A 14,808-nucleotide genomic window follows, 5' to 3' on the forward strand; every position below is an offset into this window, starting at 1 on the left:
TTATTTTCTTACAATCTGTCTATCTGGAGAGCTTTCAAGAGTCTTCACGGGCTTTGTTTTTATTTTTTATTTTTTATTTTTTCACTGATGCCCATTTAGCGTGACAGTCATACACTACTGGTGTTCCAGGCAGAAGTGAATACTTGCTTATTTGTGTCAATTTCTTATTTGTGACCAATATGTTTTTTCACAGTGATTACTTATTGCACTAACATTATACTATTAATATCTGTATAGATAAACAATAAGATCTTCACAGTTTTTGTTTGTAGTTTTATATATAGCATACTTCTAGGCATCTAGTAAAATTTGACAAAGAATATTTCACAAAGAAATGATTTCAGTGTTTGTTAAAATCACAACTTACTTCCCGCACTTTGGAGTCTCTATAAAAAGTCCCTAAATGAGATACACCGAGAATCAGCTCTGGTGTTGAGATCTCTCAGCTTCCCTCCACAGCCCCTTACTGACCGCTCGATGTTAACCGCTCCATGTGCCAAAGTAAATCTCTAATCAGCTCTCAAATCGAACGCCGTGTCTATGATTCCAGGGCGAATTTCCCATCCTCAATTTTTTTTAAACTATTTGCTCACATCTTTTACTTACTGATTTAAGTTCCTTAAAGGACATACAGATGTCAAAATTCCATGAATGCTTCATTTTCACTTCCATCAGGTTTCCTATGAGTTTTCTCGTATTTTCAAGTCCTTATGTCGAGGAGGAATGCTTGGCTCAGAATCACTGAGAAGAAAGGCTCCAGTCTCACAAAAGGCTAAGGGGGGACTCTGAAAACTGAAAGATTCCGCAAAGAGAAGGGGCACTGGGAATTGTGCTACGGACGTCTCTCTAGTCTGGAGACACTTGAATTTCTACGTTTTTAAAATGGTCAGTTTTCAGAAAGGAACCATACGCTCCTCGGTATCTGTGTATGATTTGAGGTGGAGAACTCTAATTACCCAGCATACACAGATCTGTATTTTGAGGAAGTGCCCACTTTTACCAGTCCCTCTACAACCTTGAAATACCAGCCCCTCTAAAAGCTCGAAATATTCAATGTTTTCTGTTGTTGACATATTTTAACGAGTGGCTAGTGTACAGTTTGTGAGTTATTTAGCATTTGCTTCCGAATATGCCTACATGTTTTTCTTTGTCTCCCTGAATCATTCCTAATCATTTCTTTATGGCTTGTGTGTTGTCTGTTAACATAATTGGATGCTCTTTTCATAAAACGGGTTTGGTGGGAGTTGGTGTACTATGGCAGAACTATTCAGTGATGTCGAAGGCAGTGAGAATAACCATGCCCTATTGAAAATCATTAGCCATTTGGGATGACCTACATTTTGGCAAACTGACAGCCAAATCTGTCACAATTCTAGCAAACAAATGGTTAGTGGGAGAACTTAATCTGATGTGTTTATTTATGTGAGTTAGCATATGAGGATAAAGAACCAATTCTCATCAAACCACCCACGGTAAGAAACAGCCATGTGGCCGAGCAGGTAATAGAGAGCTAGGTGTTCTGTTTTATAACTGGTTTCTCTCAAAGGATTCTGACCACCTTTGTCCCAGTTCCTGTAGGAATGGGGGCGACGAACCCGAGGTAAGGACTGAAATCCAGGACAGCATGGCAGTGTTCATTCTACAGAAGGTTGTGTCTGTCTTGAACGCATGTACGCAAAAGGGGTCGATCATCATGAATTGCTATCGTAGCATGATTTCAGAGGCCAGACATTCTCCGGAATAACGACTCCCAAATTCTCCTCTAATTATTTAAGAAAGAGTAGTCCTGGAACACATTTCTTCTTTTTGGGTCCCCAAATAAAAAACTTGCTAAGGGTATCTTAGAAGTGGGGTGCAGCGGTCATCATCCTCTTCTGCCCCCTTGTGGTTTCCTTTCCTCACATTGGACTCTTGCCCTAGACAGCAAAGAGTCCCTTGTTAAGTGCCTTGTAAATATCCAGAAAATTCCTCAACAAAACTGAGTTTGTGACTTAAGTTTCAGAAGAAAGAAGAACCCAACACATGGGAATTTGGGTGTCTCCTGCTTTATCCGTCACCATGGCATATGTGCTACTGTTCAATTGATTTTTCAGGAAGTTTCTTTTATTCTCTATTTTTTTGTATGTATTTGGAAGTCTCTCCTAGTCAGTTTGCTGTTTTATGGCTTGCTGCTTCATTTTTGATTTTTAGAATGTCTTTCTCACTCTATTGTCTCGTCTCACCCATTTCACAGGTGGATTCTCCCATATTAAAAATGCTGCCTCCATAAATTTCTATTACTTAACTTCCAAGATTCCTTTCCTTTCCTCTCTAGCTGACTCATTTTTTCCCTGCTTATCTCTACGACGCAGTCAGTGTTAGTCTTCTAGATGAGCTTAGATTTTTTTTTTCTCTCTTAACATACTCTTTTGCAACTATGTTCACTCCTGTTGCTCTGTTTTGATTTTTTAAAATGGACAAACTTGACCCCAAGATGCTCTGAATCCATACAGCTATAGAACAGCACCCAGGGTATCCCAGATAGGCTATCCCATGTCCTGAAGAGGATTTATCCGTCTCTCTTACCTTGTGCCTCCCACCCTCCATATCCCGCAGGGAATAAACTACTCCTGAAAATTCACACCTTTCCAAAACAGATACATGAATATACTCTCCATTTTTCTAAACCTTCGTTAAATTGTAATAGCTGTCTGGTATAGCTCCCCAGTCCCTCTTACGTCAATATGCTTCATTTCTGAGCTCAGACCACACCACCACCCCCACCTTTGGACATGTTCCATGTTGCTAGTGGTCTGTCCCCACTTCATAATGCAGCACGGTCATTTTTCTGAAGTATAGATCTGTCTTTGTCATATGCCTATGTAAACTTATGTTTAAGGAGGCTATACTAGCTGAATTGGGAAACTATAGAGCAGGAGACTCAATTCTGTGTCAGCTAGGACTTTGGTAGACGCCCCTCTGCACAATCCACTTGTGGTGGTCGGGGGCGGGGAAGGGGCGGGATCCAGCCCCCTCCCTCCTCCTTCTTACTGCGGAGCGCTGCAGAGCCAGTAGGCAGTCTCACCACGAGCTGAGCTGTGAGCTGCTAACTGCGAGCTGCGCTGCGGAGTAAACCAGTCACTTGGCAGAGAGCTGCGGAGGAAGCCAGACAGCTCTCTGAGAGCTGCGGTGCCAGCCAGGCAGCTCTCGCTGAGAGCTGTGGAGAGATCCAGGCAGCACTTGCTGAGGGCTGCCGGTGCCAGCCGGGCAGCCCTCGCTAAGTGCTGCAGAGAGAACACGCAGCATTCTCCGAGAGCGGTGGAGCGAGCCAGTCGTGGCTCGCTCCCTTTTCAGCTTTCAAGCTGGAGGGGGATCCTGGACAGCCACGTCGGCATGCTCAGCACTGGAAGAAGAAACGCAGCGGTCGGAGACGAGCCGCCAGCAATCAAGAAAGGGACATGTCACAGCTAAGTACGAATCTGGGCGATTCCAGCCCACCGGAGTCCCCTTTGCCTCCGGTCCAGGTCCATAGCCGCCCTACGGTTCTGATGCGGGCTCCGCCTGCTTCGTCCCGGGCTCCTCCAGTCCCTTGGGATCCACCTCCAGTGGACTTGCAGGCTCCCCTGGCTTCTTGGCAGGCTCCTCAGTCTGCCTGGGAGGCTCCAGAGGGCCAGCTGCCTGCCCCAGTGGCTCAGCTGGCCCAGCCTCCTTCACTTGGGGCCCCAATGGTCCAGGCTCCCCCGCTGGGAGGGCCAATGGCCCAGCCTCCAACTCCTGGAGTCTTGATGCTGCATCCTTCTGTCCCGGGGGGACCTTTGGCTCATCCTACAACCCCAGGAACCCCAATGACACACCCTCAACATCCTCATGGGACCCCGATGGCGCACCCTCTTCCTGGGACCCCAATGGCCCACCCTCCTCCTACTCCTGTGACCCCGATGGCCCACCCTCCTCCTCCTGGGACATCTATGGCCCATCCTCTTGCACCTGGGAACCCGATGGTCCATCCTCTCACACCTGGGGCCCCAATGGTTCATGCTCCCCAACCTGGAACTTCAATACCGCACGCTCCAATTCCGGGGACCCAGCCACCAACTCCAGGAGTCCTGATGGCCCAGCAGCTGACACCGGGAGTCCTGATGGTCCAGCAGCCTGCTCCAGGAGCTCCGATGGTCCAGCCTCCTCCGGCGGCTGCCTTGATGACCCAGCCTCCGTCTTCGATAACTCAGATGGCCAAGCCTCCAGGTCCTGGTGTCGTGATGATCCATCCTCCAGGTGCCAGAGCTCCGAACATTCAGACTCCTGTGTCAGGAGCACCAACTGCTCAGCCAGTATTGCCCCCAGGGCAACCTCTGGCTTCGTGGGCCCCACAGGGTCAGCCTTTGATCCTGCAAATCCAGTCTCAAGTCATAAGAACTCCTCAACAGGTTCCCCCTATTCCAACAACACCACAGGTGCAGCTTGCCACAGCCCCAGGCTGGCAAGCCACCACACCCAGTTGGCAGGTGACCCCCCAGGGTTGGCAGGGGACGCCCTTGACCTGGCAGGCCACGCAGGTCACTTGGCAGACCCCCACCCTAACCTGGCAGACCCCTTCTCCTATGCGCCAAGGGCCCCAACCCATTCGTCCTGGTCCCCAACCCATTCGACCTGGACCACCTCCAGTACTCCGCCAGATACAACCTGTGATGCGTCAGGGCCAGGCAGTGCTTCGGCAAGCTCCACCACTGATCCGCCAGGCCCCTTCACCTATCAGACCAGCTCCACATGGCATAGCAAGTCAGCCTCAGCTGTGGCAAGTCCTGCCACCACCGCCTCCACTGCGTCAGGCTCCACAGGTTCGTCTCCTGCTTCCCAGGATGCCAGGGGCACCACAGGTGCCTATAGTACCTCAAGTTACTCAGATACATTTGCTGCCACAGGCAGGCCCACAGGTGTCCCATTCAGTGCTGCCAGCACCACTGTCTATCCCAATTCCTGTGCCCCAGGTTGCCTCTCAGCCTGCGTCCCGAGCTGTGCATTGCCCATCCATCATCTGGCAGGCCACCAGAGGCCAGCGCCAGGTGCCAGAGGAGCTCCAGGTGCCCCAGGAACTCCAGATGCCAGAGGAGCTCCAAGTGCCACAGGAGGTCCAGGTGCCAGAGGAGCTCCAGGTGCCACAGGAGGTCCAGGTGCCAGAGGAGCTCCAGGCGTCAGAGGAGGTTCCGGTGCCACAGGAGGTCCCAGTGCCACGTGAGGTCCAGATGCCACGTGAGGTCCAGATGCCACAGCAGCTCCAGGTGCCACAGGAGCTCCCAGTGCCACAGGAGCTCCAGGTGCCACAGGAGGTCCCGGTGCCACAGCAGCTCCAGGTGCCACGGGAGCTCCCAGTACCACAGGAGCTCCCCGTGTCCTTGGAGCTCCAGGAGGTACAGCAGGCCCAGGCAATGGGCTGGCAGGCACCCAAGGTACCCACTCACTTCTGGCAGCCTGTGTCTGCCCAGGAGGCCCAGGAGCAGGCCACTCAGCTCACCCGTGTGGAGCAGCAGCAGCCCTTTCAGGGAGTTCAACCCTCCCCCAAGGTACTGCAAAGTCAGCGAGCTGCCCACCAGGCCCAGCCTGCAAGAATGCAGGCAGAACTGCCCTCAGTCCAACAGCAGCCTTCTTGGCAAAGGTCAGGCCCCACCATGCAGGCACAGCCTGGAGCCTCCAGAGCACCGACAAATTTTCCCAGGGGCTCCACTAGATCTCACATGACTCCATCAGGAGAACCTGGCCCCTCTTCTCTAGAACCTCGGGGCCCTCCCAGAGATCGTAGGGGCTCTTCAAGGGGCAGAAGGGGCCCTCCTAAAGATCGCATGATCATTGGTGCCACTTTCTGTGCTCCAAGGGCAGCATCAGCTTCCAGGGCATACCTGCCAACTGCCTGGAGAAATGGGCCTGCCACATCAGAGACCTTACCTGCCACCTCAAGGGTTCTTCCATCTACCTCTCATTTTCAGCCTGCCTCTAATGGCTTCAGAGGTCCTTCTGCCACCTCAGAGAGCCCAAAGTCACTGCCATTTGCTCTGCAGGACCCTTATGCCTGCGTCGAGGCCCTGCCTGCAGTTCCCTGGGTCCCATATGCTGATGTGAACGGTTCATCAGCATGTAAGGCAGTGCCCACCATCCTGATGGTGACAGCAGCTGCCCCCGAGGCAAGTGCCACCATCGCAGAGGCCTCCAAGTCTGCAGAGCCACCACGGCGCTCAGGCAAAGCCACCAGGAAGAAGAAGCATCTGGAACCCAAAGAGGACGATGGTGGCCAAAGGGTGGCCTCACGTGACTGGCGGGGCCCCAGACCCTGTGAGAATCCCAGGCAGAATGACTGGGAGACAGAAAGGGCTATGCAGCTTCTGGGGGAACAGGAACCCCTCTGCACTTCCCAGGGTCTGAATGGCTGGGGACGCCCCAATAACTCTAGGATTCCAAGGGGCTACGACGGCCCCAGCACTTCACAGGACCAGCGGTTCTGTGGTGGCTCAGGGGGGTCTCAGCCATGGATGGTGTCTGAGGTGCCAAGTGTCTCTCGAGGATCCAGTGCTGTTCAGGGGGACCCTAATGGGGAGAGTCAGGCATTATCTCCCTTAGATGAGAGAGCAAATGCTTTGGTGCAGTATCTCTTGGTCAAGGACCAAGCCAGGGTGCCTGTCCAGCTCTCAGAGATGGTAAATGCTGTCATCAGAGAATATAAAGATGACAGCTTAGACATCATCAGTCGTGCCAATGCTAAGCTAGAGAGCTCCTTTGGGTGTCAGCTGAAGGAAATTGACACCAAAACCCACACTTACATCATCGTCAAGAAGACGGGGTACCCTCAGTGCAATCTGCTGACATCTTACTTAGACAGGCCAAAGTTTAACCTCTTGATGGTGGTCCTGAGCCTCATCTTTATGAAAGGCTACTGTATCAGGGAGAACCTGCTCTTTAGTTTTCTGTTCCAGTTAGGACTGGATGTCCACGCGACAAGTGGTCTCTTCAGAAGTACGAAGCAGCTCATCACCAGTGTGTTTGTGAGACACAGGTACCTAGAGTACAGGCAAATCCCGTTCACTGAGCCTGCAGAATATGAGCTTCTCTGGGGTCCTCGGGCATTCCTCGAGACGAATCAGATGCATATCTTGAGGTTTTTGGCCGCACTCTATGAAAACCAGGCCCAGATCTGGACAGGCCAGTACCTTCAGTCATTGGCAGAGTTAGAATACACGGACACAAATGAGGAGCCCAATGACAGCGATGATGATTCCCATGACCCCACCAGCAGTGCCCACCCTCATTAATAGGTGTTGCCAAGATGAACTTATACCTACGGGTACCAGGCCAAGGGCAACGGACAATGGGTACCAGGCCAAAGGCAACGGACAATGGGTACCAGGCCAAAGGCAACGGACAACGGGGGAACAGGGGGGAGGGGGGAAAGAGGGTACATCGTGATTTCTGGTGTTTTTGCTGTTTTTGCTATTGTTCTGTCTGTAAATTTCAATTTTCAGCCCGCTTTTATATTTGCCAAAGCTTTGTACACTTTTGTAAAATGCTGATTTAAACTGGCTACTGTACGATTTTGTATTTTGGCATCTGTGTTTTTTAATAAGATCGGTGTTTCCCTGTTTTGCGTTCTAATTGTTCTGTTCTGGTGCCAGAGTTGTGCTACCCTTGTTAAGTGACTGGACAGTCTATCCTTCTTGTTTTGTTTATGTAAAATCATAATAGAATGTTCTTTGGTCGTTAATCAGTAAAATACTGTCTGGAGAAAGGTAAAGATCTATCTACATAAATATACTTTTAGCATAACAAGAAGTGTTTGTCTTTATTCTAATTTTGAAGTAGAATGGTGGGACCCAAACTCCGTGCACACACACAAACAACAAGAAATACTATCAGTGATAGTAAAACCCATGGCTGCTGACAGCTTACCAGAAGAGTACTCCATTCATCTTAAAGTGATATACTGATTGTGGTGGGTGGTGAAACCAGAGATATCCTTAAACTAAACCTAAAACTTCGTAAGTAGGACATGCTAAATTAAGAGGGGCTTGTATGTCCCCTTTGATTTAATTTTCACAATAAAATTTTAAATGAGACATCATATCTAATTTCTAGGTGAGGCTATAAGATAAGAATAGGTTATTAAATTGCATATATAGTGACCTGGTGGTAAAAGTAAAATTCCAAGCAGAAAATCTCAAGAGTATTTGGAAAAGGGGGGATACTCTACCTAAGAACCATAAAAATCTAGGTTTATGAGCCAAGAAAAAAAAAAGTGTGATCCTTGTCAGTCATGTGGTCCATTGAAGATGTCTAATATCTCAAATGTGGAAAACATCAGCGCCGTACACTGGTACCAGAATGGAAGCATGCTCCCCTGAAGTAGTAGAATCCTGCCATGAGAGAAGAAAATTAGGGTTTAAGGACTTTAGGATTTTGCAGATTACAGGTGGCTATTACAAGGCGAGTGCCAGCAACTGCAGGACAGACACCTCGTTGAAAGGTTGAGCTCTTTGAAAAACCCCTAAGAGGAAAGGGTTAATCCTCGTGCACAGTGAAGAAAAGATGATAAGGTCTGAAGTGGCATAATATCTGCAGCCAGTCTTTAGTTACAGGACCCCAAGGAGAGAAATCTGGCAGAGGGCTGAACAGGGGCGGGGAGAGGGGGTATGTGAATTCATGTCCATGTGAATGCAATACTCGTGAAAACAGTGCCCAAAGGTCACAGTTGTTCCACAGGGACAGAGAGCGGCTGCTTGCCACCTCTTGCCTGTCTGAATCAAGAAATCCAACCCCATTTCTTCCCGTCCTTCCAGAAAAAGCGGTGGAAGCCGCGACGATAGAACTTCTCTGCCACCTACTGACCGGTGAGCAGTTGCACATCTGCTCCTGCGGCCATTGTATCTCCCGGGTGGTGTAACTTCAACTCCCGCATAACCTCCCCATAATTTTACCTCTGTCTGTGCCCAACAATTTCTCTTTTTCTTTTTCCATAAAAGTCCTAAGTCAAACAGCTCTCCATGTGCAACCTAAGTTTCATTCAAGGATTCTTACCTTCGGCCCTGTTGCTCTGCCGCTTAGGACAAGGGGCAAAGTTATCCTGCGGTTGCATGGCAACTTTTGTTGGGTAATTGGACCCAACTCCACCTTTGACCTTCCTGAATGCACATAATTTCACCAAAGATCCATTGTGACGACGTTTAACTAAAATTTGGAGAGTAAGAGGAAGGACCCTGACCATCCCGTAGCTCTATCTTTATTACTTGGCAATATTAAAATTAGGCAGTGTTTTGGCTAGAAAGAGGTGTACCATGATATTAAACTGGCATAAGGATTTAATGACACTTGAGATTTTTATGGTTTTCTAGATTTTGTATGTTTGTGCGTGGGTACTAGATAAAATTTCCCAGACGTTAAAATTTGGATGCTAGGTAGCATCATCTGACTTTGAACCTATGCCTCTTACACAGCTAGTGCCTACATGAACTACAGTAGAAAAGGTCCTCACCACACAACCGATATAAACGTTAACGGCTGGGAACCTGTGTTAAATGGTATCATGTATATGAGAAGTAACAAAAGACTTTTTTTCATTATATATGTAAAAACCAACTTATTCGAATATGCCAATGAAGAGTTTAACACCAAACACTCTGGACATAGTAAGCAGAAACCAGAGTCAGGAAATGTGAAAACAAAGAGAAGAAAGTGAGAAGAAATTCAAAGTGCTAATGTAGGTACATCTTTTACAAAGCTTTTAGCTATGCAAATGGAGGACAATAGAACACTTCTGAGTACATAAGTGGGGAACATTTCCATAAAACATACAAACAGTGACTGCTGAGCTCTTGCATTTCCCTCTAATTCTAAGAATAGAGTATTAGATCAGCATTAGTATCTATTGATTAAGCTGACATAGAATGAAGTAGAGTCACATAAAAAAAACAGATTTGAATAAGGTTATGAAGGAAAGTGCTACAGTTTACCTAAAATCATTGTGACTGACTGTATCACTAAGGGATTCCAATATACAGATGACTTATTTTTAAAAATAATCAAAAGGGGGATATGTTGAATAGAAACAATGTGGAGTGAAGGTGAAGACCTCCTCACAAGGGGAGCTGATGGTGAATGGGGAGAACATCTAGTCTTTTTGGACCCTCAAAAAGCAACAGGCAAGATCGTTTAGGGAGATGTTGCTGAAAGACCATAGATGTCTGAAGAAATTGCACTTTTACCCATGCCCCAAGACATCCAATTTAGAAGACTAAAAACCAGGATTACAGGTTGAAGAGTCAATGCTTAACTTTTCAAAAGCAGATCCTAGAATTCAATAACTATCCAACAGCTGACTGTTAATAAAGAGGCATCACCAAAACAATTCATTTTTTTCTTGTAATATATTAGTTAAATAAACTCTTGTTCAAGTGAAGTTTTCTGAGCTTGAAAATGAAATGGAAGATACGTTCAGGATATTAAGTTAGAAGAAGGCAACGTCAGAATATTTATCTAAAATATGATGTTTTTTGCAGTAATTTTATTCTAAATCATTATACCTTAGAGCAATATGAAAAGGGACCAGTTATTGTCAGTATTATATACATCAACTGGCCGTTTTAGCAAATGTGAATTAAAAAAATAACACAGTGATGGAAGAAACTTTTGCTTTCTAGCTGGAAAGCTGGAGCCCCCACATCCTCAGAAATAGCAACTCCATTGCACAACGTTGCTCATGTCCTTAATTTGCCACCTGAGTTGGAGGAGCAAAGCCTTGCCACCTTCTCACTGATCGTTATAATCCCCAAAGGGATACAGGATCACCCCTCGATTCTGTTCTATATTCTGTTGTCCATGCTTAAATTCTGGAAATATTCTTCATCATAGAAAGGTTTCCGGTTAACAGCAGTGTTGCCATTTCAAATTGGCAGGCCCTTTTCTTAATCCCCGCACTCGCCACTTCATCACTCTTTTCTCTGTCGTAACTCTAACTTCATTACTGTCATCCGTCAGATTTTAACATAACAGTCTACATTCTCTAAGCCACCATCAAACTCCATAAAGTTTCATCTGCCTTTAAGCATGAGGCGGCTGTCTGTGTTCCTGAATAAGAGTAAGCGCCCCTCAACTAACTTTGTTTATGTCCTGCCTTACAGAGGAATAGTGCACCAAAAACCTACAAATGAGACAGGGACGCCCTCTGCTGGACAAAGAATTTCAAAGACTTACTCAGATTCTGAATTTAAAACAGAATTTGTTTAAAACTTTTTCATGTAGTATGTTTGGATCCCACTTTTCCAAGATCCTTACTATCTCCCTACACACTCAGTGCATGTGTTCTCCTGCCCCGTCCGTTTCTCGTTTCCCTGCCGTTCTCAGAAAATCAAAGTGAAAAATCAAAATAAACAAATGAAAATAGGCAGTAAGGTTTTAGGTCAAGAAAGACCAAAAGGAGAATTCCCTGTCCAGTGTAGACCAGATCTTTCTTGTTCTCTGTTATTCCCAGCACAGAAATGTAAAGAGATGAAGTCGTAGCCATAATAATAGTAGTACAAGGTCTGACTGGCTTCTCCAGAAAGAATTTTCTGGTCAGAAGGCCACCATGAACCCACCTTTGTTACACTTTTTTCTGCCTTTTCCTGAATGCAAACCATTTATTTTTTTTCCTCGTGTCTCATGAACTAAGCAGTGCTTCCTTGCATCTTATGAGATTTGGAAATGGTACTTCGTGTCTTGTTTGAAGAATCTTTTGTTATCATCCTCCTTATGTTCTGTTTATTGGCATTCAGGAAAGTACCCTGGTTGTATCAAAGAAATATTGATTTCTGTATAACAGTGTTTGTCTCTATAAGAAGGCAACTTACTGTCTATGTTATTCTTTACTGAAAGTCACCCTTAGAAGACATATCGGAAGTATACCCAATCTACATATACCCAACGCTTCAGCATTTCCTCTACCCAGAAAGCTTACTGGAATGTGCTGTATAATGTCTCAGAATCTTCCCCTAACCACAAATGTATTCGCAACTGCACACTATGTGCTGGTCTTTCTAGCGTATATGAGGAAATCATTCAAACATTGTTTTATTTTTTAATTTTTTTTATTTATTTTTATTTTTTTATTTTTTTTAATTTTTTTCAAACATTGTGTTTTAAAGTCGAAAATGGTGCATTTTCATTCAGCACAGTGCCTTTGACTTTGGCTCAGATCTTCCTATGAATAAACAGAGACTTTTGCTTTTAACACTGGTAACATGCTTGCTTACAAAGGACACTTCTGAAATTTTCTCTTTTGAGGAACTTCCTACACAATTACTATGAACATTCATATATACCAGGAACACAGGTGTTTCTATATATACAAATATTCATGTAGTTGTTGAAAATGGGTATAATTCTTATATCATAAGACAAGCATACACCTACCATCATCATTATCTTAGTAGTCATCATTTTTATTGTTACCTTTTAAAAACAGATTTCTGAAATATTTCCTAGAGTAGCTATAAAACTTACATTACTACTGGGAATATACAAAAAGCCAGCCTTTCTACATCTCAACTAATAATTTTCAAATGTGTATTCATTTTTAGGTTTGCTTGTAGGTGAACAGTGACATTTCATTGTGGTCACTTGCCTTCTTTAATGGCTGACATTACTGAACACATTTCTCCATATTCACTTGTAATTTGGTTAACGGTACCTCAGTATCTTCAGGGAACTGGTTCCAGAACCCACTGAAACCAAAATGAATGTATGTTTAAATTTCTCATATAAAATGGCATAATATTTACACATTAGACTCAGCCTCCAACATGCTCTACGTCATCTCTTGATGGCTTATCACATATAATCAAAAAGCATGACTTATAAGTAATTGTCTTACGATATTGTTTAGGTAATAAATTGTTGTAACTCAGTACAGACACCATTTCCTGGTACATTTCATCTGTATTTTGTTGGGTTCACAGATGTTGCCTGTGTGTTCATGGCCACTGCTCGACACTCTCACCCAGTTTCACTCAATGAATGTTATTACCTAGGTTCACTGTGTGTGTGTATGTGTGAGTGTGCATGTACGTGTGTGTATATGTGTGCATGCGTGTGGGGGGAGAGAGTGGCAAGTAGTGCAAAAGTATTAAATGTGTATTGAATGTGCTGTGTTACAAAGAGAGGTGCATGAGATGTTTCTGAAACTGTGGACAGGATTGTAGCTGGAAAATATAATTGATTAAGATATTGGTGCAATTAAAGAGAAATTATGGCGCTTACATGGAAGCAACATAAAGAATATCTTTGGAAAAAAGACCCTCCCCAACAAAAATCTCAATGATCCTAGACTGCAAGTACATTTGAAAGGTGAGTGCCTAAGGAAAGAGAATTCTGAGCACTCTTTCAGAAAGCAACCATCCAAAGAAGCATTTTTAAAGTCTTCACAAGGCCATACATGGACCATTGCAAATGCAGCTCAAGGGGAACTGCAGCTCAAGGCTAAATCTCAACCTGCTGGTATAACTTGGTATCATCCTCATGACTTTGGATGTACAAGCATAAGAAACAAATGATTTACAAAGTTGTGGAGTCTTGCACAAGATTCTCAAAAGCCACTACGGCCTGGTAAAATGCTTTGGAGTCACAATTCCTTCATAGAGCAACTGGATTGACTATGAGTAGATGGATGGATGGATGCAATGGATTCCAGGATATTGGAAATACCTTAAACTAGAATGATCTGCCAAGGAGAATTAGTTACTGAGGTGAGGCGGATGAAGAGAAAGATGCCCCACATGCCATAGGTAACTGTGTGGGAAGGACGGATCTCCCCAATACTTTCTGAGACAGACAATTTCATAATGAGTACTAGATGCTGAAGTCAACACTGCAGATTCTATCATGCTGCGTTTTGTTCTGCCTTTGCCCTAATATTTATTTTCTCTACTCTTGCCATTGACTTTTGGAATAGGAATGCTAAGCTTTCCATTATATATTAGAAATAGCTTTTTATTATTTTTATTTTATTTTATAGTCATTGCAATTAAGAGATTCCTGAGTTTCAGAAAAGATGTTGAACTTAAATGCTTTGCAATAATCTTGAGATTTCTAAGGCTCTAGGGACTCTTTGAGAAGATAGCTGGGGTTTCCACTGTGAGAAGAGCACAAGGTTTTAGGGATCAGTACTGGAACATTATTGTTTAAGGTGATCTGTTTGGTTGTCATGTTGACAAAGTCTGGATTGTGATTGATACTTTTAATTTCCAACTGATTGGATTATGATGTACTTAGACACTAATGAGCCCTAGTTTTCAATGTGTCTGTAGTTCTTGACAAAATGAATTGGCTTTAAGAGAAAGGACTCCCCACCCATTGAATGTGAGGTTTAGCACATCATGCTCTATGGTATAAGAGAGAATAAATAGATGAAAAGGGGGAGAAAGACATATACATAAGTCACAGATTGCCCTCTCTCTACATCCTGATCTACCTTGTCTTGGTTAAGAGGACTTATGCACATGATGCCACGCATTCCCTGCTGTGAGGGCAAATCCATGAGAAAAGTAAGCCTTTTTTCCCTTCAGCTACTTAATGTTATGTATTTGGTTACAGAGATTAGAAACTATTAATACTACAGAAACACACATACACACACACTTACTCAAACACACATGTCTCTTCATATGAGAGAGCAAAAGAACAATATTGATGTGAGTCAGGCTTAACACAATCATCTCTGGTTCTACACATTTCCCTGCTATCCTGGCTAGTTTTGTTTCAACTTGACAGAAGCCAGAGTCATCAGACAAAAGGGAGCCTCAACTGAGAAAATGTTTT

The 14,808-nt window shown here is 44.9% G+C and overlaps 1 protein-coding gene across 1 annotated transcript; it reads left to right on the forward strand.

Annotated features, from left to right (window-relative positions):
* The first annotated feature begins 3,074 nt into the window (after nt 1–3,074).
* On the forward strand, nt 3,075–7,761 carry Magel2 (MAGE family member L2). The gene has a single exon (XM_087901347.1). It carries the CDS (start codon nt 3,438–3,440, stop codon nt 7,275–7,277), a length of 3,840 nt encoding a protein of 1,279 aa, XP_087757473.1. The 5' UTR covers nt 3,075–3,437; the 3' UTR covers nt 7,278–7,761.
* Nucleotides 7,762–14,808: the final 7,047 nt, after the last annotated feature.

This window comes from Myodes glareolus, chromosome 24 (assembly GCF_982192425.1).
Source record: "Myodes glareolus chromosome 24, mMyoGla1.1, whole genome shotgun sequence".
In the NCBI taxonomy this organism is placed as follows: domain Eukaryota; kingdom Metazoa; phylum Chordata; class Mammalia; order Rodentia; family Cricetidae; genus Myodes; species Myodes glareolus.

Coding starts and splice junctions, on each gene's coding strand:
- Magel2 (XM_087901347.1), top strand. CDS start 3,438: ATGTCACAGCTAAGTACGAATCTGGGCGATTCCAGCCCACCGGAGTCC.